The 24,285-nt window shown below is 41.5% G+C and overlaps 4 protein-coding genes across 5 annotated transcripts; 2 read left to right on the top strand and 2 right to left on the bottom strand.

Moving 5' to 3' along the window:
• Window positions 1-22: 22 nt before the first annotated feature.
• LOC115735419 (LRR receptor-like serine/threonine-protein kinase FLS2) lies at window positions 23-2,203 on the bottom strand. Its single transcript, XM_030666636.1, has one exon. It carries the CDS (start codon window positions 1,976-1,978, stop codon window positions 197-199), a length of 1,782 nt encoding a protein of 593 aa, XP_030522496.1. The 5' UTR covers window positions 1,979-2,203; the 3' UTR covers window positions 23-196.
• A 5,789-nt stretch (window positions 2,204-7,992) lies between these two features.
• On the bottom strand, window positions 7,993-14,187 carry LOC115735455 (phytochrome-associated serine/threonine-protein phosphatase). Its single transcript, XM_048283974.1, has 10 exons — window positions 13,869-14,187; window positions 12,475-12,621; window positions 12,309-12,376; window positions 11,977-12,034; window positions 11,075-11,185; window positions 10,898-10,948; window positions 8,949-9,092; window positions 8,771-8,866; window positions 8,612-8,683; window positions 7,993-8,517 (listed from the first exon to the last, which is right to left on the bottom strand). The coding sequence occupies exons 1-10, from the start codon at window positions 13,947-13,949 to the stop codon at window positions 8,434-8,436; spliced, it is 912 nt and encodes a 303-aa protein (XP_048139931.1). The 5' UTR covers window positions 13,950-14,187; the 3' UTR covers window positions 7,993-8,433.
• Window positions 14,188-16,087: 1,900 nt separating this feature from the next.
• LOC115755724 (G patch domain-containing protein 11) lies at window positions 16,088-19,175 on the top strand. Of its 2 annotated transcripts, none has more exons than XM_030695237.2 (6): window positions 16,088-16,250; window positions 16,386-16,439; window positions 17,351-17,425; window positions 17,569-17,622; window positions 18,203-18,322; window positions 18,779-19,175. In XM_030695237.2, exons 1-6 carry the CDS (start codon window positions 16,149-16,151, stop codon window positions 18,908-18,910), a joined length of 537 nt encoding a protein of 178 aa, XP_030551097.1. In that variant the 5' UTR covers window positions 16,088-16,148; the 3' UTR covers window positions 18,911-19,175. The 2 variants fall into 2 exon arrangements, with proteins under 2 accessions (XP_030551097.1, XP_030551095.1); XM_030695235.2 differs by having other exon boundaries at window positions 17,348-17,425.
• Window positions 19,176-19,990: 815 nt separating this feature from the next.
• On the top strand, window positions 19,991-23,501 carry LOC115755723. The gene is made up of 6 exons (XM_030695234.2): window positions 19,991-20,552; window positions 20,715-20,810; window positions 21,584-21,761; window positions 22,302-22,399; window positions 22,762-22,823; window positions 23,015-23,501. Exons 1-6 carry the CDS (start codon window positions 20,040-20,042, stop codon window positions 23,142-23,144), a joined length of 1,077 nt encoding a protein of 358 aa, XP_030551094.1. The 5' UTR covers window positions 19,991-20,039; the 3' UTR covers window positions 23,145-23,501.
• The last annotated feature ends 784 nt before the right edge of the window (window positions 23,502-24,285 follow it).

Here is a 24,285-nt window from a genome sequence, read left to right as displayed (position 1 = left end):
GCAGCAGCATTCTAGCCACTTGTTCGAGTAGAAGACAGATGAAATTATTGAATAGCTAACTTCTATGGTTACAACGATTTAAAAAATGGAAGAGCCGGAGAAGAATGACCAATCTTCTTCCCTCTACTGATCCTATACGGATATATATGCTCACATGGCGTGAGCATTGATCTAATCAGACAATTCGGTTGGCATCTTACTGCCCCAGTTTGCCGATTCTCCTACAAGGTGGCAAGGGCTTGCCGCATAAGCACAGGTTGTGGGCATAAGCCACGGGTGGAAAAACGTTGAAAGGCCTCACTTGTGGTATCTGTCCACATAGCCTGTTCGCCCTGAAATTTGCATGGTGAACGAGTCTCAACCCCACAAAGCTACTGGGGATTCTTCCCGTGAGTGCATTGATAGACAGATCGAGCCACTGGAGATTACCCAATTGACCCAAACCCGGAGGGATGGTTCCGCTTATCTGGTTCCTTGAAATATCCAATCTTTCGAGTCCAACCAGGTTTGAGATCGAAGCCGGGATGTGGCCTGTGATTCGGTTGCTTCCAATGTTGAGCACCTTCAGGTTCGAACCCTCTCCAAATTCGGGAATAGCGCCTGATAATTGATTGTTGGTAACGTCAATAGCCTTCAAGGAGCTGCTTGTCTTGTTGCTCGATATTGCAGCGAGTGACCCAGTTAGGCGATTGGAGTGAAGATCGAGAGAGAGTAGCCCATCTGGTAGTTTGATACCCGTAAGGTCAAAGCTGAGCTGATTGTTCCCCAGCTTAACATCACTTAGACTGGGAATATTTCCCAGAAAACTTGAGATACCACCTGTGAAGTAATTGTCGGATAGGTCTACGTAGCTCAAGGAATCCGGTTTAGTGAAAACCGGTAGGTTTCCTCTGAGTTTACAGCCGGCGAGGCGGACATCATACAATGGTCTGTTCGCGATCCAACCAGGAACCGTCCCTAAAGCGAGGTTGTTGTATGAAAGATCGACTGTCGACAGAGAAGGGATTCCTTGGCTAAGGGAATTAGGTAAAGGGTTGGAGAGCTCATTCCTGGACAAGTTAAGGGACCAGAGATTAGTCAATTTCGAAAGGGAAGCCGGTATTTGCCCCGAGATTCTGTTGCCAGCAAACTGAAGCTGTGCAAGAGATTTCAGATTGCCAATCTGGTCTGGGATTTTGCCCGTGAGCAGATTGTGGCTCAAGGACAGGGCCGAAATGCTCGGCAAACTAAGCAATGAAATCGGTATTTGGCCCGACAGTTGGTTGTTAGAGAGGTCAACATTGGTAAGGTTCGGGAATGGCCCCGAAAATTCCGGGACCGACCCCGATAACGAGTTGAAGCTGAGATCAAGAAACTGCAATCTCTGAAGGTTCCTGAGAATGGGCGGTATCGGACCGGCGAGGAAATTCCTAGCCAAATTCAGCTGAACAAGATTCCTGAGATTCCCCAAGCTCGGAGGTATCTGGCCCCGGAACCGGTTGCCCGTCAGCGAAAGGGCCTTGAGCGATGACAATTGCCCGAGGGCTGGAGGGATGATCCCTTCGAGAGAATTGTACTCGAGGACCAACTGAGCGAGGCGGGGCAGCTTCGAGAGGCTCTCGGGGATCGTCCCCGCGATGTGCTTCGTCCCGGAGATCACCAAAACCTCCAAGAACAGCAAGTCGCCCAAGGAAGGCGACAGAGTGCCACTCATGTAGAGGCCACTGTCCTCGACCGATCCCTGAAGCACCAGCCCAGTGACCCTCCCGGAAGGGCCGCACTGGACGCCCTCCCAGTCCTCGCAGCAATTGGTCCCCGTCCAAGAGTCGAGGTTCCCCGAAGTGTCCTTCAAGATCTTGGCCTTGAAGCTCAGGAGAGCGGTTCTGTCCGCTTCCGCGCAGCCCGCCGGCGCTCCTCCTCCTTCTTCGGCTACGCCGATGGAAGCGATCGCCATCGTCTGCACCAGGAAAAGAACGGCGACCCTTCTCAGAATCTGCATTTTGGCGATCAGGACTTGGCAAAACGGATGATTCCACAAAAGGGGAAAAGATGATCTGACAGGAGAATCGTCAGTGGTTATCGCTCATATTAACGTGCGAAAGGAGAGAGCTCGAGAAGTTGCTCGGCAGTGGAGGGGTTTTGCGATCATTCGATTCCTTCTTGGAAGGCAAAGAAGGCAAGGTGTTATGATGGGAGAAGGTGGGGAAGGAGAAAGACGATGTTGCAGTTTAAAAAGAAAAAGGTGTGAAGAAGACGGAACTATCTTTTCTACTATTTATAGCCCCTCCTCTTTTTCATTTTTTTTTTTTTCGTTTATTTTTTTAAATTTTCTCTTTTTTTAATTATTTTTTTTTTATTTTGGTATGGAAATTCGTTTTGGCGACACAAAGTTTAAAAAGAGAGAGAGAGAGAGGGGGGGGGCCGGGGTAAAGGCATTCACATGGTGAATTTCTGACCGTTGGATGGGTCACGAGGATCATAGTTCAACGGGAACGTTGGAGCGCAGTGGATTCAAAATTCATCTGCGACTATCCTTACAATGATTCAGGCCTCAAGTTTTTTTTTCCTCCCTTCTGACCCAATAAATCACCAAAAAAAAAATTAATAGTAAAATAAAATAAAACCGGGTGATCGGTTCCCAATCCGTCCGATTCCATTGAGGAATTGAAAGCTGGTGAATTATTAGTATGAGTGATCAACACGGATTTTAGTTGCTATATATTAACTTTAATTAGTTTACATTTAAGAAATAAAAACGTGGAATGAATATAATTGGTCCGTCGTCCAGTTCTCCCTAGAAATGGGAAACGAAGCGGAAATTATGGATTTCAATTTTATTAAATCGAGCATAGTACCGATATCCTCGAAAATGGAACCAAATTTACCTGTTCGATTGGGTCCAGACGATTTTCAGTTCGATCGGTTTGTCTTGCTCAACGTACTTGAACTTGAACTTGAGATATGATTTTAGTTTTTTTTCGGTCGAAACTCGAGATATGATGAGTTTCATCATTTTTAGGTTCTTCGAGCGAAGAGTAATGGGGAGGAGTGAGGTCATGTGGATGGACGCACCGTCAAGCCATGATGATGATTATGCATTTGGCCACAGCTTGCAATCTCAAAGTGGGTCCTTGGATTATTTATTTATTTCATTTCTATGCTTCATGGTAATTTTTCCACTCTATAATTGATTAAGAAAAAATTTCAAATAAAAGCCAGAAATGAACCTTATTTCAAATAAGGACATGAAATGCCTTCATTTTTTCAAATAAAGATATGAAACAGGCATTGCTTTAAATAAGGCCCTAAAGTGGCCATATCAATATCAAAAAAGGATATCTTACTAGCTTGTCAAGAACGTTTTCGTCATTTAATTTTTGTTTACTTTTACTTTTTTACTTTTTTTTTAAATTTAAAAATCTAAAAGTTAAAAAAGAAAAAGAAAAGGAAATACTGTCTACCCTCTCGCCAATAGCTACCGCCCCACCGCCGCCGGCCCTCCCTCGCCCATATCATACCAAAAGGGCAAAAAAAAAAAAAAAAACCCTTTTTTCTCCCCCCCCAAAATCACACGCGTGAAGAAAAGCAAATTTTAGTTCGGATCCATATGATGGACCGACCGACCCTAAATGAAGGGGGATTTGCTTTGCTTTTTAGCTCAAGTGCTTTATCTCTATAAATGAAACTATTGTGAGGACAGATCATCCGATAGCTCCTCTGCTTTGACCAAAAAATTAAAAATTTAAAAATACGGGGATGGGGGTCTATTCTATTTTCGCCTCGTGAAATCGACTGACAACTGTATCTACAAAAGTTAAATTATTAGAGCTATAAGACAGTGATTGCCTAACGAGGGCAATTAGGTCGCAGAATTCTTTTGTATTTTACCGGGCAACATGATGCCATCACAATCTTCTCATTTACTTCCACATGATTACTGAATTTTGCCCTTTTCTAGGAGCTCTGCTCGATCCCCATAATAAATGGATTAGAGATCCTAAAACTTGTTAGCATTTTTCATTTGTCAAGTTGGACGATCAAAACGAAACGAACTTGATTGCACCAACGTGACAAGTTTTATGACTTAGATCGCACCTTTAGCAAGTTTTAGGACTCGATTGCGCTTTCGTGATAAATTTTAGGACTTGACTGCACTTTTTAAAAGTTTTCAGAGCTTAATTGCATTTTTGTGATAAATTCTAGGACTTTGAGTACACTCGTCCCAATGCACGATGGGATTTTCAGTCGATCCCTCGTCGATATAAAAAAATCAGACAAATGCCATACACAGCCATGTTGCCCTGTTTTAAAGATATTTAGGCTCAACCGTCCTTCTACTCCTCGAACCTTTCGATTAATCAACCGCCCACCGGGCACTATCTAATCACGAATTCAACCGCGACCATGTGGATTGATCCGGACCGATGTTACTTGCCCTTTCGGGACGAGTACGGAGTTTATTCATTGGATTTTGTTTCTCCATTTTAGCACCTTTGTCTCCGCAAAGCAATTTGTTCCCATGAATTGTGATAAGGCCAAGCTAATTGAACTTGAAAAAGACATGGCAAATCACAGCAATTTGCCAGTTAGCAGATAAGAGTGATACAGCAACTGAAAGCTTTAGGCTCCATTTAGACCCTACCAAGGCCCCCCCCTCCTCAAGAGAATGCCAATGGTCTAAACAGGTCCTAGTTTGTCCATGGCCTAGACAAGTCTCCTGATGACGTAAGCACAGTTGGAATTGTTGAATCTTTGTTGGACTTCTTTGAGACAATCTTGACTTCATCATCTTATTATACATCATTCTAGGAAACCCGATTGTCAAATCTTTCATAAAGTTGAGAGGAATTTCAAAAATGCCCAGATCTTAAGGTTGGATCCCGCAAGAATCCGCACATTTTTGCGACTTCGTTTTTTGATCGATGAAATTGCCTAATATCACTCGGGCGTACAAATATGACATTAAGTGGGTTATGAAATCGACCATTACGATTGTGCATCCAGGCTCAAAAAGAAGAAGAAGAAGAAGAAGATTTATATACGTAATGTAAGTCTATCCTTATTTTTCCGCTCATCGTGGTATGATTAGGCCGGTTTTTTTTTTTTATTCACTAATTTATTTACCTTTTCTTTACCCCCTAAAAAAGGGACCCACATGTGAAGGAATTTGTCAAGAGTGCATGTGATCATGTTAAAAGCAAAGAGTGGAGCCTTGGAGGTACTTCAGTGAAAGTTAAAAAGGGAAAATGGGGAAGCTTCATGGAGAATGGGATTAGATCATGCATAGTCTCCACTAATTACAAGTTAATCACAAGCTAAGCTTTGTCTTATTTACATCCAATCAAATTTTGCAAATCTGCCTTTTGAGGGGACACTTAACCACTTTGAGTTTGTGCTGGCCTAGTGGATATATGTGGGTGTGAATAGAGAGGGTGGACCCTAAACCCTCTAAATTTGCACCCTTTTTGGGATTAATTAGGGAAAATCTCAACGGTTAAGATTCCTTGATTTTCGCGCTTTCGCTAATTAGCTGAGAATAAAGGAGACGACGACGCTACTGTTTTGAAAGATGAGCATAATCTCGATCCTCTTTCCTATATGGATCAAGTACAAGCGAAATCTTGCTTTTACTATTCAAAGAAGAGTTTTAAGCGTGGGTATACATCAATGATTAACGTAAGATTACAAAAGAGAAAATGATGAAAATTATGGATTTAATGTATGCGTGTAGGAGCGAGTCTATAAGTCTATTGTCAATTTGCAATTTACCTGGACGAGAGTAAATTTTTTTTTCTATTTTTCTCGAATTGATCGAAATAAAGGTTTTTTTTTTCAAATGATAAACTTAAAGAAATGAAACCGTGTATTGCCCAATTTGAAATGGGAATGCAAAAGTCAGTGATTGCTAGAAATTGAAAACGAAAAGCACAATTAATTATCTGATTTTTTTTCTTTGTTTTTTCCTCTCTTTTTTTTTTAGTTTCTTAAATTTGGGTCACGCCCCTTTAATGGCGTGGAGCCATTGGAATCCAGAGAGATAGCAATGAACTCAAAACTGTACTGAAATTTATTGTCTGCTCCAGATAGGACAGCAAGATGGCATTCTAATTTCCACACCCTTTTTCTCTTTTGACAGGCTTGTGTTGTGGTTGTGGTGAAGAATTTCTTTTTCTCCTTTGATTGCGGGGCCAATGGGAGCCGTCCACGTGGATGGAGTAGGGTGTTGACTGGGACGGGGATTCTGCTGAGCTGGATGCGGAGGCCCCCTTGAAGTTGAAGATTAGAGAGGGTCCCCACTTTGATTAGTGTGGACAAATTGGTGGGGTGGTTGACGACCGGCCAAGCTCAAAAGGCCCATGTACTGAAAAGTGAAAATGATTTGGTTTGGGTACGAGACGTCTGGTCCATGTCCTATCCATCTCTCCTCGACAAATTTCATGTGGGAGTTCGTAAATCATGTTACCGTTATTTAACTTTGCTTTTTCCCTTTGTCTAATTCTTTTGAAAAAGAAGAAGAGAAATCCTTTTACTGTTTTCTTGTGGTCCGACAGGACAGGGTAGCGATTTGAAAGAGAAGGGTCCTCACCACACCATCAAGATTCAAGAAGGGGGTGTCGTGTGAACTTCAGCTCCTCGTACCTAGGCCGATGTTCACTGGTAGAGAGAGAGAGAGAGAGAGAGAGAGAGAGAGAGGGAGGGAGGGGGGGACATGCTCAATGGGTAGGCCTCATTACTTGCCATTCCTCCGACATCACCGGATGGATTACGTAAGAATGGTATCCATTGTTCGAAGAGCATGTGATTTCGTGATCATGTAAAAGTTCTGTCGGTTCCTATACCCCATTTAAAAGCAACGCGGCCCAAATAAAAAGTTTCTAGGATTGCTCGAATCATCAGACATGAATTGTGAAAAGAGGATCGGTTATATGAAACATCGTCTGAGTCGTTGATTCGATGCGCGACGAGGTAGTGACGGAAAGGTCAATCGCCTCAAAGGACGGTGAATCTATTACAAGTTCCCATACGCTAGAATAGCTCCATGAACATTAAAGCAACAGAGATGGATTTAAGACCTCATATATGATTTGTCCAGTTAGGTAGACATCAGGAGTCACGATTCTTACCTTTCCGAGGAAGGCCATTAGTTTAGGCCTGATTCCTCGGCTTTTCAGGATATCCAACTAGCATTATATACCTAGATTCTAGTTACAATAGACCTTGAACCGCCCCTCCTAGGTTGCCTCAAGGTAGAGCTGAAAATAGACATCAAAGTGTGAAGGTGAGAGAAATGTCAATTCGTCACTAACGCTTGGCACCTCTAGAAAACACTTCTATGAATTTGGTTACATATAGAGGGGCAGACTTTTACCGCGTGAATTGCAATAATGTGCACCATGCAACAAACGCGGAATCTCCGGAGCTTGTTACTAATCCTCACCTTCAATCGACAGAGCTTGGAGAGGCACTCGATACGGACGTCATTGTCGAGTTGAGAACCAGCTGGTCTATGTCTGGTGAGCCAAAGAAGTCGGTTTAACCATCCATATTCGTTTGAATCATCCAAATGAAGCATATTGCACTGCTGTTGCGGTAGCAGTACTAGGGCAGGATGAGTAAAGATTACTGGCATTGCGCACCATGCCAAAAAAGATCGTACCCAGAATGCAAAACGGAAATGAGTGCCATTAAGTTCCACCCGTTAGTCGCCGCCAATTGTTTTAATAACAGCTAAGGAACAGATAATAAGGCCAAACGGTTCCACAACCCAAAGAACAGTCGCAACTTGGATTTCACTTGGGGAAAATGAGGATAAGTCACATTTTCCTCGAATGCACCGCCATGTTACAGGTTCTTCCACTCGGATGGAACAACATTCTCCTCAAGGACATATCTTTTACAAAGCCTCATAAAATTCAAATCCACTCTCGAAGAGGAACTTCAAATCCACGGCCAAGGTTCAAGGGAAACTCAAAGCAGAAAAGTATAGTCGGGAAAAAAAAAGTGGGAGAGATATTTGTCATTAACCAATATAAAATATAACAAATATATGCAGTCGCCGTCAACATCAACCTGCAGAAACTAGAATTGACCCCGAAAACAAAATCATACATCGGCTAGGAATTGTTTCCCTGATCGGATTGCCAGAAGTGCAGTTCTTCCAAGAAACTAGACATATTTTCTGCTCCAACATAAACTAACGGCAGATCCAAACAATCTGAAATCAATGAACGGGCCTAGATATGCAACGTACCACAGACTGGAAGGAAGAACATACCATTCATAATGGACGTATCCTAAGAAACCACTTACAAATTTGAAAGGCCCTGGCAAATGAAAGAATTCCCCTCCAGCCAAAGCATCAGATAGTGGTTGTGAACGTACATCATGCCATTTCTGTATGCTCCCTCCAGTAACCAACATAATTGGACTACTGAACAAGTCTCGGCTTCCCAATCATAAGAAATAAGGCACACCCGTCCTTGGCCCTCTCATTTGGTTGTTCTCTTCCGTTTCAGTAAAGAACTTTACTTCTCTCTCCTATTAGACATTACAAGGAACAAGAAACTATTCAATGAGATAATATTCTAGTATCTGATGATGTAGTAGAGGTGCACTAGCCTGGAAAACTCACCATGTTCTCATTAAAGCTCAATATAGAAGCTACATTTCCACACCGATAGCAGTAATTTGGCGCAGACCAGACCTGTAAAGGTACAATCAAGCATAGTTATGAGATTGAACAGACTGATCAATCCCAAACAGTACCACAGAAAAGACCTTGAAGACTCACAGTTACAAGGCCTTTGTCTTGAAACATGTATTTAAGGCCTTCTTGCACAAGTTGGTGAGCGCGACAAACAAGATCGAGATTGTTTATATGATTGAACTGCAAGAACGGACAACAGCGAATAAAATCAATAAACCACCAAGATTGAGCACCTTCAGAAATTATAGCAAGCCGATATTACCTCAGAAGTCACCCTGGACCCAAAAAGCCACCCTGCTCCACGAGGACTAACTGCCCATGTCTCAATATCTTCTGGATCACTCCACATGAGGTCACAGAATGGCCCCTCATGCGGGATCTCACAATTCCGCTCGATCAATCTTATCTGGAAAAAGACCAAGAACATGATGCCATAAGTGCAAAGCAATCAATCAACTGTATTAATTAAAATGACAAATATGCCACAGGTAAATTGCTAGGGGATGTTACAAGTTTCACAGAGGAGATAAACCCAAAGCTAGATCAAAAAAGAAATGACACTGTTAATCAATTCAATTCCATTATCTGGTAATTCTGCGAATAACTCAAGTCACGTGACAAGAATTAACAAATGATACTTCTCAGACAATACAAAGGTATCTCGTCAAGCCACTGCAACTATACGTTTAACATGTTCAGAAACAATAAAAACGTCAATTGCATGGAGTTTTCTCACATCAAGCCATTTAAAGAAATCTCTAGCAGACAAACACTTCACAATTCTGTAGCAATCTTAAAAGTGCAACACATATTGTTAACTAGAACAAGAGGGGGCACCATCCCTGACTCCTTATGCTCCCATTTTTTGTACTTATGTCGGATCTTTAGTTCAAATTTGGCACTCAGAAGAGTGATTCACCTTAATATTGGGGCTGATACAAAATTTCTGACTCCCATCTTATGGAAATCCTAAGTTGATGTAGTTTAGGCATAAAGCTCCAACAAATTTCAACTTTAGGCAACACATACCATGGAGTTTATGTGCTTCAACTTGGTTAAGTGTGTATGAAGATGAAAGCTTTTGTAATAAATCCATATGATTCGGCTAATAAAAAATTTCAAATAGATAATGACAACCATCTACCTTCTCTTGTTCTTTCAGCAAAGTTCAATATAGATACTGCACAAATATACCCCACATGGCTATGAAAATAAAAATTCCAGCTCGATCAAACTAGATGAGAAAAGACAAAAGAAACCAATCCAGCTATAATTAAAAATGAGGAGTTAGATCACTAGTCAGAACGCTAGAGAATCATGAGTCAGGGGATGTCTCTCTTTAGTAGCGAAATAAGTAAAATGCATAAAGGAAGACCTAAAGAGTACATGCGCCAAGATCCTTAAGAAAAATCTTTAATATGTGGACCTTATAAAGGAGACATAATAATGACACATAAGAGTTAATGTCTCAGACAGACAAAATAACAATAAATTTCATTTTTGCAGAGAAGGTAACAATTCTTTTCGACTTACAAAGGGTAGATGGCCTTCTATTCAAAATACTGGGCTGCCATTAATCAGTATCCTAATTGTACTGTGGCTGTAACAAGTAGAGAAACTCATTTCATATGTTTTAGGGAATGTCTTGCATTCTCATTGATGTGAAAATTAAGATTTAAATACCAATCGGTTCACCAGAACTAAGTTTTCAGATCATATCTTGTATCCTAAAGTCCAGTACTCCGAGAGGAAAAAGAAAATAGTTTCACTATGATACTACATGAACAAGCTCGCTTACTAAATGGTGGCATTTTCAAGGAAACACGAACAATATTAAATTTAAATCTTGTGGCTGTTGATTATAAATTGCAACATATTTCTACCAATGAACAAGTCAATTCTAGAGTTTGGTTTGATTCAAAACACAAAATCTGAGGCAATTACTGACGGAGACCTGCTGGACAGATTGGCAAAACTATGAATAATTGACCATAACAAGCACCGGAATACTCTTTCAAACATATTCCCAGTCCAGAGGCACGTTCACATAAATATGCCTATATGAGAATATCAAGTACCAGACTTGATGAAGAGACAATTTAAAGAGAAAATAAGCAACTCCAGGTCAACACCATATGGTGACTACACAGCTTCTCCATAATAATCGTGACAAAAAAATTGCAATCAGTATCACGTCAACATTAGAAGTACCTGGTCAATAGTCCTGATGTCAGGAGAGAGACCACCATGGACACAAAGTACCTGCACAGCAAAACAGACTAAATATGTAATAGATTGTCCGATATTTCTGCATATCAAACATACTTCTGTGTGTGTGTGTGTGTGTGTGTGAGAGAGAGAGAGAGAGAGAGAGAGAGAGAGATGTACCGTTCCATCTATAATTGCTGAGAGTGTTAAGTAGTCAAAAACATCAGTGCAATACCGCCAAGCATTGGCATTTCCATACTTCCTTTGGCATTCGTCATAGAAACCATATACCTACAAATTTTCCAAATATCAGACTAAATTGCTAAAGTACCATGCATATTACTGCATTTATAGATCACCTAGGCCTGAATGTATCTTGCTGAACATTTTCTTACAGTACCTAAGAAAATAAAAAAATCACCGCTTCCTCAATAGATATCAAAGTCCTAAAGCAATGAAGCCATGGCTTAAAATATTTAGAGCACAAAGATATTAGCACAAGCAGTAGATATGTCCCTGAAATTATAATGAAGGTTTCTTAGGTGTACCAGCTGGAACAAATATACTTGAACAAATAAGTTTTGCTGAAGAGGGCAGCATATAAACACCACATTTTCTACCGAGAGGGCAACACCTTGCCAATGACTAAGATGAGCATGGTTTCTTAGATGCTTTATCTTGTCAATGACTACTGTTAAAGAACAGAGTCACTTCTTGCCACTTAAGCAAAATTTTTCTTCAGATAGAACAGAAATCATATTTACAGACACTAGTGCAATGAGCATGAATACTGTTGGCGATTGGTTAAGTCTCGCATGTAAATAAAGAGAAAAGGTTAGGGAATTGTAATTTCAACTTATATGGAAGTTAAAATAAAGGTGTAGGCCTTCCTCTTCTATCGTTTGGACAAAACATATGAAACCCGAGGAGACCTATAGAAAGTTCATTGCAGGAGGTGCATTGGTACTAAAAGTAGCCAAATGGACATCTCTGTAAGATGCTGAAAGCAGAATAAGTACGTCCCTTGTGCAGAACCAAAGACAGTTTTGGCAGGGGAAAATCCTTCCAGATGGAACTCATACCTGGGTAAGTTGCCTGCTTTCATGATTTCCACGTAGAAGGGTAATATTGGCAGGGTATCTGCCATCACAACCGCCAAAAAGGGCGAAAAAAAAATTAGAAAAATCAAACTCAAACTCAAACACAACATAGCTTATTGAAGGAACATCTAAAGACAAGCATGAGAAACTATAAATAATAGGATTGCTCCTTCAGCAAGAACAACAATGGCAGCTAAGAAATGAACTAACTAATGCAACAAGAATTAGGCAATGTCAAAGCTCAATGGGATGACAAATGCATAACCAAGATTGATAAACCAAAAAAAGAAGGTGAACAATGATGTCGGGTGTACCTAGCTTTTAGAAGCAAGAGAATAGTAAACACTTCAAGACTGTTATAGCCTCGGTCAACGAAATCACCCTAGAAGCATCAAGAAATGTGCATGGTAAGAGAGAGGGTGCATAAAAGATGTGGAAAGATATCAAAGCGTGTATTAGCACCAAAGCGGTATACTATACCATAAATATGTAATTTGTCTCTGGTACATGACCACCTGTCTGGAAAAGTTTCATAAGATCATGAAACTGACCATGAATGTCACCACAGACAGTAACTGGACTGTTGACGGGTTGCACATTGGACTCCTCTATAAGAATCTCTTTTACCTGTGATGTTTATAAAAAAGGATAGTTAGTCTATGGGCTAACAGCATGTTTGTATTAAAATAAGCATTCTATGTGGCAGGCAAAATTAGAAGAGCTGAAATAAAGGATAAATCAAAGTATTTGTGTGTGACTAATGATCAGTCTCCAAAGCGTGTTAAGTAATCACAACACCACCTAAAATCAGGTCAAGTTTGCCTTCTGTCCAACTTATTATATAAAAACAGTGAATGAAAAATGCAAGATATGAATTGCAATAGCTGTCCTTGTAGTCAACTGAACAAAAGTAAGAGAACATGCTGCATATATGAACACCAAAGACAGTATAATCAGTGAGTTCAGAAGGGTATTATCCCAAATCTCACATCAAAATCAAAAAGTCATGCAGTTCCGTTGTGTTCATTTTCTTTCTTCTCTTACAGCTTAGGCTTATTCATTTGCATAGACATCCGTAAAAGCAAACCCAATGATGATATTGCCTAAACTTTGAAAAAAAGAAACTGCAGCATGAAGAGATACTCTGAATCTTGACATAAGCATATTGAAATGACAAATATGCCTCCGAATAAATCTGCAGATTAAAACGATAACTTACTCAACAAATAAAGCGTAAGAACACTTCTCTTAAACCATAAGCTATTCGAGGCTGTATGCTATGTCTCCCATTTTGCCACTACTCGCCTACTCTATCTATTAAAAATACAGAAATTGACTACGTCGAGCCAGAATATCCTATGAAAAGAAAAGCCCTCAATCAACCCCAACAGACCGAATAAAGCCTAGTGGGACATTCAAAGGGATTGCTTTTTCACGTTTCAATTACTTGTAAAATCCAATACAGCAAAATGTGAAATACCCCCAATTTCACCAGCCGTCTCTCCCAGGAACCGCAAATCACAAGCTGAATCGCACAGCAACAGAGACAGAAACAAGATCACGAGATCCCAATTCCCACCAACAACAACGAGACAACGACAAGGCAGAGACGCATTCTTCCCTTCCGCAATGCTTACACATATCAAGGCGTGCAAGGAGCATCCCACGAAACTTCTCAATCGCACCGATTCCAACTCGGTCAAAACTCAACTGGAAAGAGTCATTCCAACTCGACCGGAGCCCTAGACAAAGCCCAATCGGGGCAGGGCGACGCGTCGGGTGTAAAAACCCTAAGTTCAAGCAACCACTCAACCAAGATAGATAGAGAGGGAGGGAGGGAGGAAGGGAGGGGGAGAGGGGGGGAGAAGGCTTACGTATTCGCAGAGTAGCTGGAGCTCGTTCTCGAAGAGATGATCTCCGTCTTTCACCTTCGAAATCCACGCATCCAAATCCATCTCCCTCGCCCCCCGCCGAAATCTCCTTCCGCGTCGTCAAACCAAGAAGAACGAGACGAAGACGGAGGAGCAGGAGGAGGAGGAGGAGCGAGAAACGCAGGAGAATTTCTCGTTCTTGTCGAGCTTTGTGCGTATGAAGGCGAACAACAACGAAAGGCACGAAGAACCCCGAAACGGAGTGAACATACACAATCGCTGCTGCAGGTCAAAATGGTTCTTCTCTCAAAAATCCTCTCTTTTCTCGCTTTTTTTTTTTTTTTTTTTCTAATCCCTTCTTTTTTTTATATGAATTTCTGTTTATTCCTCTCTTTTTATTTTTGGGAAAAAATAGTCCCTCTTTTAAATTGTTGTTTCGTCCGATCAATTATTGAACAGTCGACAGCGAAAAATAACAAATGATTTGGTTCTTCCGACAATCCTCGTTTGTTTCACGAAAATAAATTACCTGATTATTTTTTTTCTAAAATTGATTATATGTATGATGTGAAATAAATAGTCAATAAAAAATACCTTCATTATTAATAATAATTCAAAGGGAAAAATTCAAAAAAGGGCCCGAAGTCCTCATATTTTTTCAAATAAGGGCCCTAAGTGAACACCGATTCAAAAAAGGGCCCGAAGTCCTCATAGTTTCTCAAATAGGGGCCTCAAGTGAATATTGTTTCAAACAAGGGCTTGAAATGACCTTAAAATCTCAAAAAAGGGCCCGATTCAAGGGTATTTTAGTCTTTTTACTTATTTAATTTTTTCTTTTTTATTATAATTTTTGTTATCTGTTTCCACAAAAAAAAAAAAAAAAAAAAAAAAGAGATAGGAAGAAGTTTACTTCACGGGCGGGAGGGCCGCCCCTCCCACCTGTGGCCGCCGCCCACCGCCGGTGGGGGTCGGCGGGCGCGGCAGCGCCGGCGGGGTCGCCCGGCGACCTCGGCGACCCGGCGGCCCCCCGCCGGTCGAGGCGAGGGCCTCGGCTCTCGCCAAAACGGGAGAGGGTCGGGCCCTCTCCGGATCTGAGGAGGCCGGCGGTCCCCGCCCGGATCGGGGTCACCGGCCGTCGCCCGGAGCCCGGGCCGGGGTCGCCTTGACCGGGCGACCCCCACCGGCGATGGGCTATGGCCGGCGACCCCCGTCTGGGCGGGGACCGCCGGCCTCACCCGAGATCCGGGAGAGGGCCCGACCCTCTCCGGTTTTGCGAGGGCCTCGCCCTCGCCTCGGCCCGCGGGGGCCGCCGGGGTCGCCGGCGACCCCGTCGGCCTTCGCCGCGCCGCCGACCCCCCACCGGCGGTGGGCCGGCGGCCACGGGCGGAGGGCGACCCTCATACTTTTTTTTTTTTTTTTTTTTACAATCAAGAAAAAGAAAAAAAAATAAAAAATTAAAATGTGAAATAACGAAAATACCCTTCAAGCCGGACCCTTTTTTGAAACATTATAACCACTTCGAGCCCTCAATTGAAACGTACTATATTACTTCGGACCCTTATTTGAAACATAATTCACTTTGGGCCCTTATTTGAAAAATCAAGAGGACTTTAGGCCCTTTTTTGAATTTTTCCCTAATTCAAATGAAAACCTTTTCGTTCACAATAAAATGAATTTTCACCTCTTTATTTTTCTGAGGGGCGCAAGTGTTAAGTTTTAAGAGAATTTTTCTGTAAAACAATTCCAACCTTGAAAATCTCTTATTTCTCTTCAAACTTAAATCTAATGATGAATAATTTTCGAAATTATAAGTGAGTCGAAAAGAATAAATAATATGAACAAATTCACTTGAAGCTGACATGACTCCATTTGGGATATATATGGATGGAGCGGCATGACTTATTAAATTGAAATGTCATAAAGTCGATCTATTTTATTTAGTTTTAGTAATTAACTTCGACAAAAGAAAGCTTAGGAAAAAAAATCCGATTTTAATGTCTCGGCATAAGAACCCTACCCAATTAAATTTTGATAAATAGAAGTTTAGATTTGATGAAAACCCTTTCGGATTTCCTCTCAATAGAAATGAATAATTGTTTAGGGTTTTTTTTTTTTGGTCAAACAATTATTTAGGTTTACTCAATTGAGAAAGGGTGTGATCTGTAATTATTCGATAATCAGAGGAAAACTCAAGTACCATTCAAAAGGCAAATTCCAATATTTCTCGCCCTCCGAAAGAAAATTACAGAGGAACCAAGATAAAACCTACGGAAGTCGGGAACGATGAACGAGGATTCGCTGATGGAGAGGCCTCCTCCTCATTCTTCTTCTTCTAGAAGTGGGGCGATCAGTTCAGGCATGGACTTGTCTAGCCTTGATTTTCAGGTGGGCATCGTCTTTCTGCGTCGTCTCTTCCTCTTGAATTTCTCGGAATTGGGTCGTCATTAATGTCCATATGGCAAGGAACTGGTGCTGTTTATTTGCAATTCCGTACACTGAACAAGCGATGTTTACGCGCAGCTTTTGAACAAGCAAGGTTGGAGGGAAGGAGCCGGTCTCGGTGCTTCTGAGCAGGTAAGATTTAATCATTTTCCTCATCCTTTTGTTTATTAATGTGCTTTTTTTTTTCGGAATTTTGAGGTGGAATTGAATTTAGCGGCTGTTCTCGGCTTTCTGGGATTGGGAAGAGTGGATTAAATGTCCGTGCGTCGTGTTGTGTTGCGGAGTTCTTCCGTTTGTTTGAGCTCTTTGGACGGGGTTGGAGACTTGTGTTGCTTGGTGAAGCAGTTTGACATTGATTGTAGCTTCTGGTTGGAAGGTTCCAGTGGTTGCTTCGTTACCACAAGCGAGGACTAGCTGCAGCTGAAAGGCATTTATGTCTCAAACATTTATTGGGGTTAATTTTTTCAAGGAAATAATTTTGGCAGCGTGTGATTAGATAGGAAGTTCTGAAGTTAGAGTTAAGCGACTGAGGTCTTATTCATTGGAATTTTTTGCTCGTGTTAAGTTTTTCTTCCTCAAATGCGGTGGTCTCTCCTTGCAGCAGGCATGTAGTGGGAATTGGGTCTTTGGTTGTTTTCTGAGTGTCAGTGATCAAAATGACGTTATGTATGATTCTGATGCATAAGACTGCCGGTGATGCAGGATAATTTTGAAAAGCAGATTGTAATGGTTTAAAGGAATGACCTTTGGTCCTTTTACAGGTTATGGGTATTCCTTATCAATTAAAAGACAGTCATCATGAAACTTGCCTATCTTTTATTGCTTGTAGTATCAATGGCTGTGAGGGACTCAACATGCCATTGTGTCTCAGATGGTGTGATAGGTTTTTTGATTCATTACAAAGATAAGAAGAAATTGAGTGGAAAACATTGCCCACTGATAGAAACTTGCACAAGAATAAGAAATTATTGCTGTGAAATAACTGCATTATTTTGCTTTTTGTCTTTATGATAATTTCCATGTGGATTTTCTTTCTTCAGCAGGCATCCGTGGGAAGGGTGTCAAACTCATTGGCGAGGTCTACAGAAGCCATCGACTCGTCGAATAGGGGATTTCAGGTAGTCTCTATTCCTCTCTCCCTTTCGAAGCCCCTAGCTGCACCAAGCATCCCCAGACCTATGTATTTGTTTCAATTTTTCTGCTTCTGACTATCTAATTATCATCTTGATCTGTGAACTTAATTGCTTCCCTTTTGTGGCAGCTTCTCAAGAAACATGGTTGGAAAGAAGGTACTGGTCTCGGAGTGTTCGAGCAGGTTGGTATCCTTTATCTTTTAAGTAAGTTTTTTGTAGTAGGATAATGTTTCTAGTGAGTGAGATCAATGCAGCATGGATCTAGCCGGTCTGTCAGATCATGTTCTTTTTTTCCCTGCTGGGTCAGTATATTGAAAAGGGGTCTGACAGTATGAATGTTGTAGAAATTCAGGTATATCATTTCATAGGCAATTTGTTGAGCTTATTTGGAATCTCTTAGTTTTAATCTCAAAAGGTTGAGTTGCTTCATCCACGTGCATAATGAGTTTGTTCGTTGCCATGTGATCTGACTGGAGGAGAGCATGTTGTTTTAAATGGGCGAATTGGGCATTTGAGATTAAATAGCCCACAGTTTAGTTTAGCAAATATCTTTGCTTTGAAAACAATAGGTGATTCCTCTAATAAATGAGAAGTAGACTAATTGTTGAGTCAAAATTCTTTGGGATCTCATAATTTTCATCTCATTCTTGCACTTGGCGATATTTCCATTCCATGATCGAGTCTTTATTGAGTGAATGTCCAGTGAATTTTAATTGCAACTGATTTTAGTCGAAATAGACTAACTTTCCATGCTGCTATCAGGGTCGATTGGAACCTGTTGAGACATATTTGAAAAATAATAAGCGTGGCCTTGGAGCGGATAGAGTGAAGAAGAAAGTCCACCCTTCTCATACTGGTCGTTCAGACCAAAACAATGAAAATGTAAGTAATCAAATGTTCTTCAATTCCTCCATCATGTTTGTTGCTCTTAACTTAGAAATTCACTACCAAGTACTAACTTTCTAGTCAATGCTGAAACCCATTTCTTTTAGCATCTTATAGTCGAAATAGCAATTATATCCGAATAACATATACACATGAAGATCTTAAAGTGGATTAACTAGGTGGATTCGGATTTTCATAAGTTGCATTAGATATTGAAGCATCTTAGTAAATGGGTCGGGTAGGGATTGGGTTGGGCACGGGTCACTAAATTTGTATTGCATATAAATGGGTCAAAACGGGTTCAATGGTTCAATTGAGTCGGATCATCTTTGACCTACCTGTTTGATGGCCCTACTTGTGAGTTAAAAAGATCATTCCCACTTAAGACTAGCCCACAAATCATGGAATGAGTCGCATGCTTGCCCATTGCTCATCCAGCTATTTTACGGTCAGGAAAAAAAACCGCCGAAGAAGTCCAAGACTCTCTCGAAGAAGATGAGAAAATTGCAGGAGCAAGAACAGAGGTTGCAAGAGAAGGAATTCGAGCGGGCTTTCTTCAGGGAGTTCTGGCCAGAGAATGTGTGACAGTGAAATCAAAGTTCCTTATTTTGTTCATTCTGCCATCCGCAAAAGGCGATGTACATGATTGATCTCACTCATTAGGTTTTTATTGTAATTGCGTAGCCTTTCCAGTTCGCAGTTGCTAACCATGAACCAAAATCACGAGAGAGGCATGTCGCGATGAGTCCACATCATCCGCTACGGCATCTTTTCATGTGCTATATAGCATTGGATTTACTTTTTCTTCCTTTTGTTTATAATTTTTGACGAGGGAGTCAATCATCATCAAGGATGTCTCTGTACAGCCATTGTTGTAATTTTCATTTTCTTCTTGTTCTGTTACTTTCACTTTTGCAGTTGCAATGACGAGTTACCCTCTTCCTGTGGTCAAGCTTGTAAAACTATGCCAAACATCACAAGGGGGCTCCATCTTGCGGGTCATGTGATGTGAGAGATGTCTGTCTGAATCATTTGTGCCTCGGCACGTTAGCCCTGTTTATATGGTTTGGAGGTATGCACTTCGAGGGTTACCACTTGACTTAATGAAGTGGATAAATCTTCTGGGGTTGGTTCAAGGGATCATCTTTCTTTTATCAGAGAAATGCTGCATATTGACACCTGCTCAAGTATGTAATAAGACATGTCTGTTTTTTAACGACGTTGATTTACGGCGTGTCATCATCTTTCGCATAAATATATGACGAGACATATTTGTTTTTCGACATTGAGATTTACTGACTTTCTTGGCTTGCCGTCGTCGGATTTCTCTTCGGGGTATGAGGCGGCCGACAGAAGTCCCTCCTTACATAGCATAGCGAGTCTACTTAGGATTCGGTTCCTTTTCTCTCTCTCGCTTTTTTTGAGTTCGTGCATCATCGGTGAATATGCTGTAATTGAAGTTGTTATCATCATCCCTTCAAATTTCGACGAGACAATACATACTTATGGAATTTACATTGTTAGTGGTTTCGCAGTCTTGAAGTGTAAGGAGCAACCTTTACGTTTTTTTTTTTTATCGGAACGGTTTTGTTACATGAAAAGTGACCGTACACGGGGGCGGAATTAAGTGGGAAAAACGTTCTTATCAAACCCGCTAAACCCTCGCCTTGCAGACAGGTAGCCTCTCTCCTCCCGCACTCCCCAGTCACCTCCAATGGCGCTCTGCACATCTTCCGTCTCTCCCCGCTTAACTCTCCGACCGAAACCCGCCCAATTCGCCTTCCTCGACCCTCCGCTCTTCTCGCCACCGGCCTCGCTCCCCCAAATCGCCCGCTCGATTCCCCTCGCGTTCTCGCCGCTATCAGCGAGAATCCCGACCGGCCGACCGGCGTTCGTGCCGGCCGCTTCCAGGGGCGACGGAGGCCCGGGCCAAGGCAACGACGGCAAGAAGCGCGCCGCCAAGGAGCAGGCGAAGGTGGAAGGAGATGAGGGGGAGGGAGAGACGGTGGAGGTGGAGGAGGACCTGCCGTGGATACAGGAGAAGGCGCTCGACCTCGTGGAGTTCACCGGCTCCGTCACGCAGGCGATTCCCGGCCCTAGGGTCGGCTCCAGCTCCTTGCCGTGGATGCTTGCCGTCCCTTTGGCTTACGTCGGGATCAGCTTCGTGATTGCCTTCGTCAAGACGGTGAGGAAGTTCAGCTCTCCCAGAGAGAAGCGCCGGAGATTGGTGAGTTTCCTCGGCTATTCTCGACTCGTTCTGGAACTCAACTTCGTCGGTGTTGGGATAAGGGAGTCTTTGATGCTCATGTAATTAGCTTTTTGCTAGCGGGGAATAGTAATTCGAGGATGTGGCGATTTTTGTTGATCTCGTGTCAGATTATTTCTTCAGGTGAACAAGAATGCTATGCTGTGTAAATCGATTGATGAGCTTCTTCAAAGGGGGACTGAATTGCAGCACGCTGATCTCGAGGGACTTGTGAAGAAGGTGAGACGTGTAATTCATTTTTGTACTTAGTCTGGCATCCAGCTCTGATCTTTAGTTTGTGGGGATGAGTAGCCAGCTTGTTGGTGGTTGGAGTTTAGCAGAAGCTGCATGCGAGAAAAAGAGGAAAAGGGAAACCACTTTTTTTTTATATCGCAAAAGGGAAACCACTTCACTTGCATCTTTTTTCACCGCAAATACTTGAGTTGTTGTTGGTGTTCGAAAGATTGAAAATGTTTAATGTGAAGTTGTTTAGAAGGATAGAATGGATTGGAAACATACAAGCCACCTGCTGATACGCCGACAAATGCTGGTCGGCAGTTTATTTTGCACACCGCCTTATCTTCTTGCAACTAGACATTTTTATTATTGTATAAAGATGCGTTGCCGTAATAGACAAATCACGATATTCGGTATGATGGCAAGAACTTAGATACTTGGATCTTGTCCACACTCTAATTGCTACTCTAATTGCAGGCCAATTAATCCTTTTTCCGGATTTCATGTAAACTTGTCCTTCTGAGTTGCCCTTTGAGGAAGGGTAATATCAGTTTGTTATCGTCATGTAAAAAATTGAAGAATCTTTTCTGAGTTGATGTCTTTTGCTTCATACCAATTTGTCCATCCTTTCCAGTAGATCTTTGACTGTGTCAGTTGCTTTTATACTTCTATTAGCCACAGCCACACCATCCTGAAGAACTGGAAAGTCTCTCATCTGTCCTTCCATGTGCTGCAATCCTGGTTCGATATGATAACAGCTTCCCTTCTATGTCCAGACAGGTTTTGGCATGGAGGATGTGTTGCGAAAGTATATTAGATATGCACTGAATGAGAAGCAATTTAACCCAGAGGTAATCGCCAACTTGATACAGCTTAGAAAAGCTTCTATGTTGGAAGAATCTCAGGTTGCTGAGATTATCAATGACATCTCTCGCCGCATCGTTCGTGAGAAGGGTAAGATGATAGCATCATCCTGTCACTCTCTTTGTTCAGCATAACTAAATCTTTTTTGCCCATTTTTCTTTTCAAATCATATGTATGTTCACTTCATATTCCTGTGAGAATAGCACATTATACGGACAACTCGACACTTGGTTGAGGTACTATTAGTCTCTTACGATCTGCTTTAATTTAATTTATGTACCATTTGCTGTTGCTTATTGTTTGTGTTGGTCTGTGCCCATCTAGATGGGAAAAAGGTATAAGAGGAGGAGGTTGTTAGAATGGTTTCCATGAGAGTTTGCATGTACTTTGTTTGCTCATTACTTGAAATGTTTTAAGTGGAAAACCATATGTTATTTAGATGCATGTAATTTGTGAAGGCATTCCTCGACTGCAGCATCTGTTAAGATTCGTTATCTGCATTGTGCAGTCCAGTTGCGAAACCACTATATCCATTAAAATCAAGTTTTTCTTTCTAATCAGATACATTACGCTGATTATATCTTGTTTTTGCTTTTCTGATAAGTTACACTGGTGACATCTTGGTTTCAGGCCCTGTGGTCATGGACATGTCAGGGTATTCTGAGAAGGGTTTCAAAAGGAAACTTGCTGTTCAAGCTCTATTTGGGAAGGTCTTCTATTTGTCTGAGGTGAGCTGCCAAGTAACAGTTCTGACATATATGCCTCCACATTGGTCAAACTTCTTTGATGCTACTAGGAGTCCTCATATGGTTAAGTGTTGAGATTGTTTGGGTGGATCTTTTGGTGAAAAGTTTGTATAGTTTTATAACTTCACTGCTCTGACATTTCGTTGAGGTGGAGGAGTTGCTTCTTTGGCATGAGATTATGCTCGGTGAATGGAAGTGTACTTTTTGGGGCCAGAATAAAGTGCATCGACCGTTTTTTATTAGAAATTAGCATCTTTGCCTGCCTATATAAATGTTAGCGCTGGTTGAGATCTTCTTGCGTTTAGTTCTTGAATTGATCCCAATTTTTTCACCTTTTTGAACAGTTGCCAGAGTTCTGTTCACAGGATAATTCCTTGATAGTTAAGGAAATTTTTGGGGTTGCAGAGTAAGTTTTTTGTCTTATAATCTTCCTTTTTTCAAGTTGAAATCTTTGAAGCAGCCAGCAGTATAATCATAACTTGTCTTATGGTGATTGAATTGAAACTTGGTGGAACTATGTGGTAGTTTGGGATCACAAAAAAGATTAGCAGTGTGGCAATAAAGTTTGACTTGTATATTGTTTTCTCTTTTAATCAGCGAAGATGCCGACAAGCTTCGATTGCACACCCTCTCTGAAGCTGGGGATTTTGATTCGCTGGAGAAGATGGTCGATGATTCTGATTCAGAAGATTCAGATGAAAGTCCTGCTTCTCCTCAGCCCACTTGATATTGTAGAAACTGGACTTGGAATGTAACTCTTGGCTCAGTTTCAGGGTCAATCCTTTGCCATCGTAATATCCTCAGTTCTGCCCTTTCACCTCCTGCAATATCTGAAGAAAGCACGGAGGAGGATGTAGGGATTTTCTTCAAAAGGCAGAACGTGCAAAGGTTTCATTCTAGATTTCCCTTTGGAGCTTTTCTCGTCCAGAAATTTTTGGGAGTTCAGAGTTGTTTGTTTTCCTTTTTTTCCTTTTCTCGTAGTGTTTTATAATGTGATACAGCTTCAGAGTTTGATTTTGGGTTGTGACTGCTGGTTGTAACAAATGGAATATTTGACAAATCAAGAGATCTCATTCGACTGACTAAGAAAATTTCCAAATGGTGCAGTTGGTCGCCCACTGGAGCGAATGCCCAGGTGAAGATTAAGGCCATGGCGAGTCCCATTCCTAGGCCTATAGCAAAGCTTTGCCGGGAGTGGATGTAGTCTTTATTTTTAAATGAGGTCATTGCTGCTAGCCCCTGTAATTGCATTAAGCCAATACAGTGTTAAACTCAGAGCTTGCCTCGACTCACTTATTCGGTATTTGAAATTTGATTCGAGCTCGATCAAGTAATAAGTTTGATATTCTGACTTTACTCTAAGTGAAGCTTGAGAAACTCGGAATTCGGCTCGATTACGATCGATTTATAAAGCAAACAGAGCTGGAGCTCGATCTTAAGAAGAATAATAGGGAGTGGCAGATGATTAACGGAGGACTTGGAATGATCCAAGAAGAATAGGGCGAGCCTTTCTTGTAATATTCCTAGGGGCGATATGAGAAATGCGTAGTAGTACTATCTTAGAGTGTTTCTTGAAATTAATACGGATAGTTGACAAATGAGAAAGAAAAAGGAATTCAAATAAAATAAAATAATGTTTGCATTTTTTGACTTCTTCGGATTAAAAATTAAAATATTCAACAATATTCTTCAAATTACCTATTTATGCTTGCTTGTCCTTTTTATATGCGAAAGGAGTCTAGCCCCAAGGGAGTAGAAGTTTTCAAGTGCTTTTTTGAAGCTCTTGGCGACATGATTTCGATAGCAAACGTTTCGCCCGTGAGGGTTCCAAAACTTTTGTGCTGCGAATGGTGATCTAGCCTCAAAAA

This window comes from Rhodamnia argentea, chromosome 8 (genome assembly GCF_020921035.1).
Source record: "Rhodamnia argentea isolate NSW1041297 chromosome 8, ASM2092103v1, whole genome shotgun sequence".
NCBI classification, from domain to species: domain Eukaryota; kingdom Viridiplantae; phylum Streptophyta; class Magnoliopsida; order Myrtales; family Myrtaceae; genus Rhodamnia; species Rhodamnia argentea.
This window is presented reverse-complemented; position numbering and strand designations above follow the sequence as displayed.

Coding starts and splice junctions, on each gene's coding strand:
- LOC115735419 (XM_030666636.1), bottom strand. CDS start 1,978: ATGCAGATTCTGAGAAGGGTCGCCGTTCTTTTCCTGGTGCAGACGATG.
- LOC115735455 (XM_048283974.1), bottom strand. CDS start 13,949: ATGGATTTGGATGCGTGGATTTCGAAGGTGAAAGACGGAGATCATCTC. Junction 12,377..12,474: donor AGACAAATTACATATTTATG/GTATAGTATACC, acceptor TGATGCTTCTAG/GGTGATTTCGTTGACCGAGG. Junction 11,186..11,976: donor AAAGCAGGCAACTTACCCAG/GTATGAGTTCCA, acceptor GAAAATTTGTAG/GTATATGGTTTCTATGACGA.
- LOC115755724 (XM_030695235.2), top strand. CDS start 16,149: ATGAACGAGGATTCGCTGATGGAGAGGCCTCCTCCTCATTCTTCTTCT. Junction 16,251..16,385: donor TGTCTAGCCTTGATTTTCAG/GTGGGCATCGTC, acceptor GTTTACGCGCAG/CTTTTGAACAAGCAAGGTTG. Junction 18,323..18,778: donor CAGACCAAAACAATGAAAAT/GTAAGTAATCAA, acceptor TTTTACGGTCAG/GAAAAAAAACCGCCGAAGAA.
- LOC115755723 (XM_030695234.2), top strand. CDS start 20,040: ATGGCGCTCTGCACATCTTCCGTCTCTCCCCGCTTAACTCTCCGACCG. Junction 20,811..21,583: donor TCGAGGGACTTGTGAAGAAG/GTGAGACGTGTA, acceptor TTCTATGTCCAG/ACAGGTTTTGGCATGGAGGA. Junction 21,762..22,301: donor CCGCATCGTTCGTGAGAAGG/GTAAGATGATAG, acceptor TCTTGGTTTCAG/GCCCTGTGGTCATGGACATG.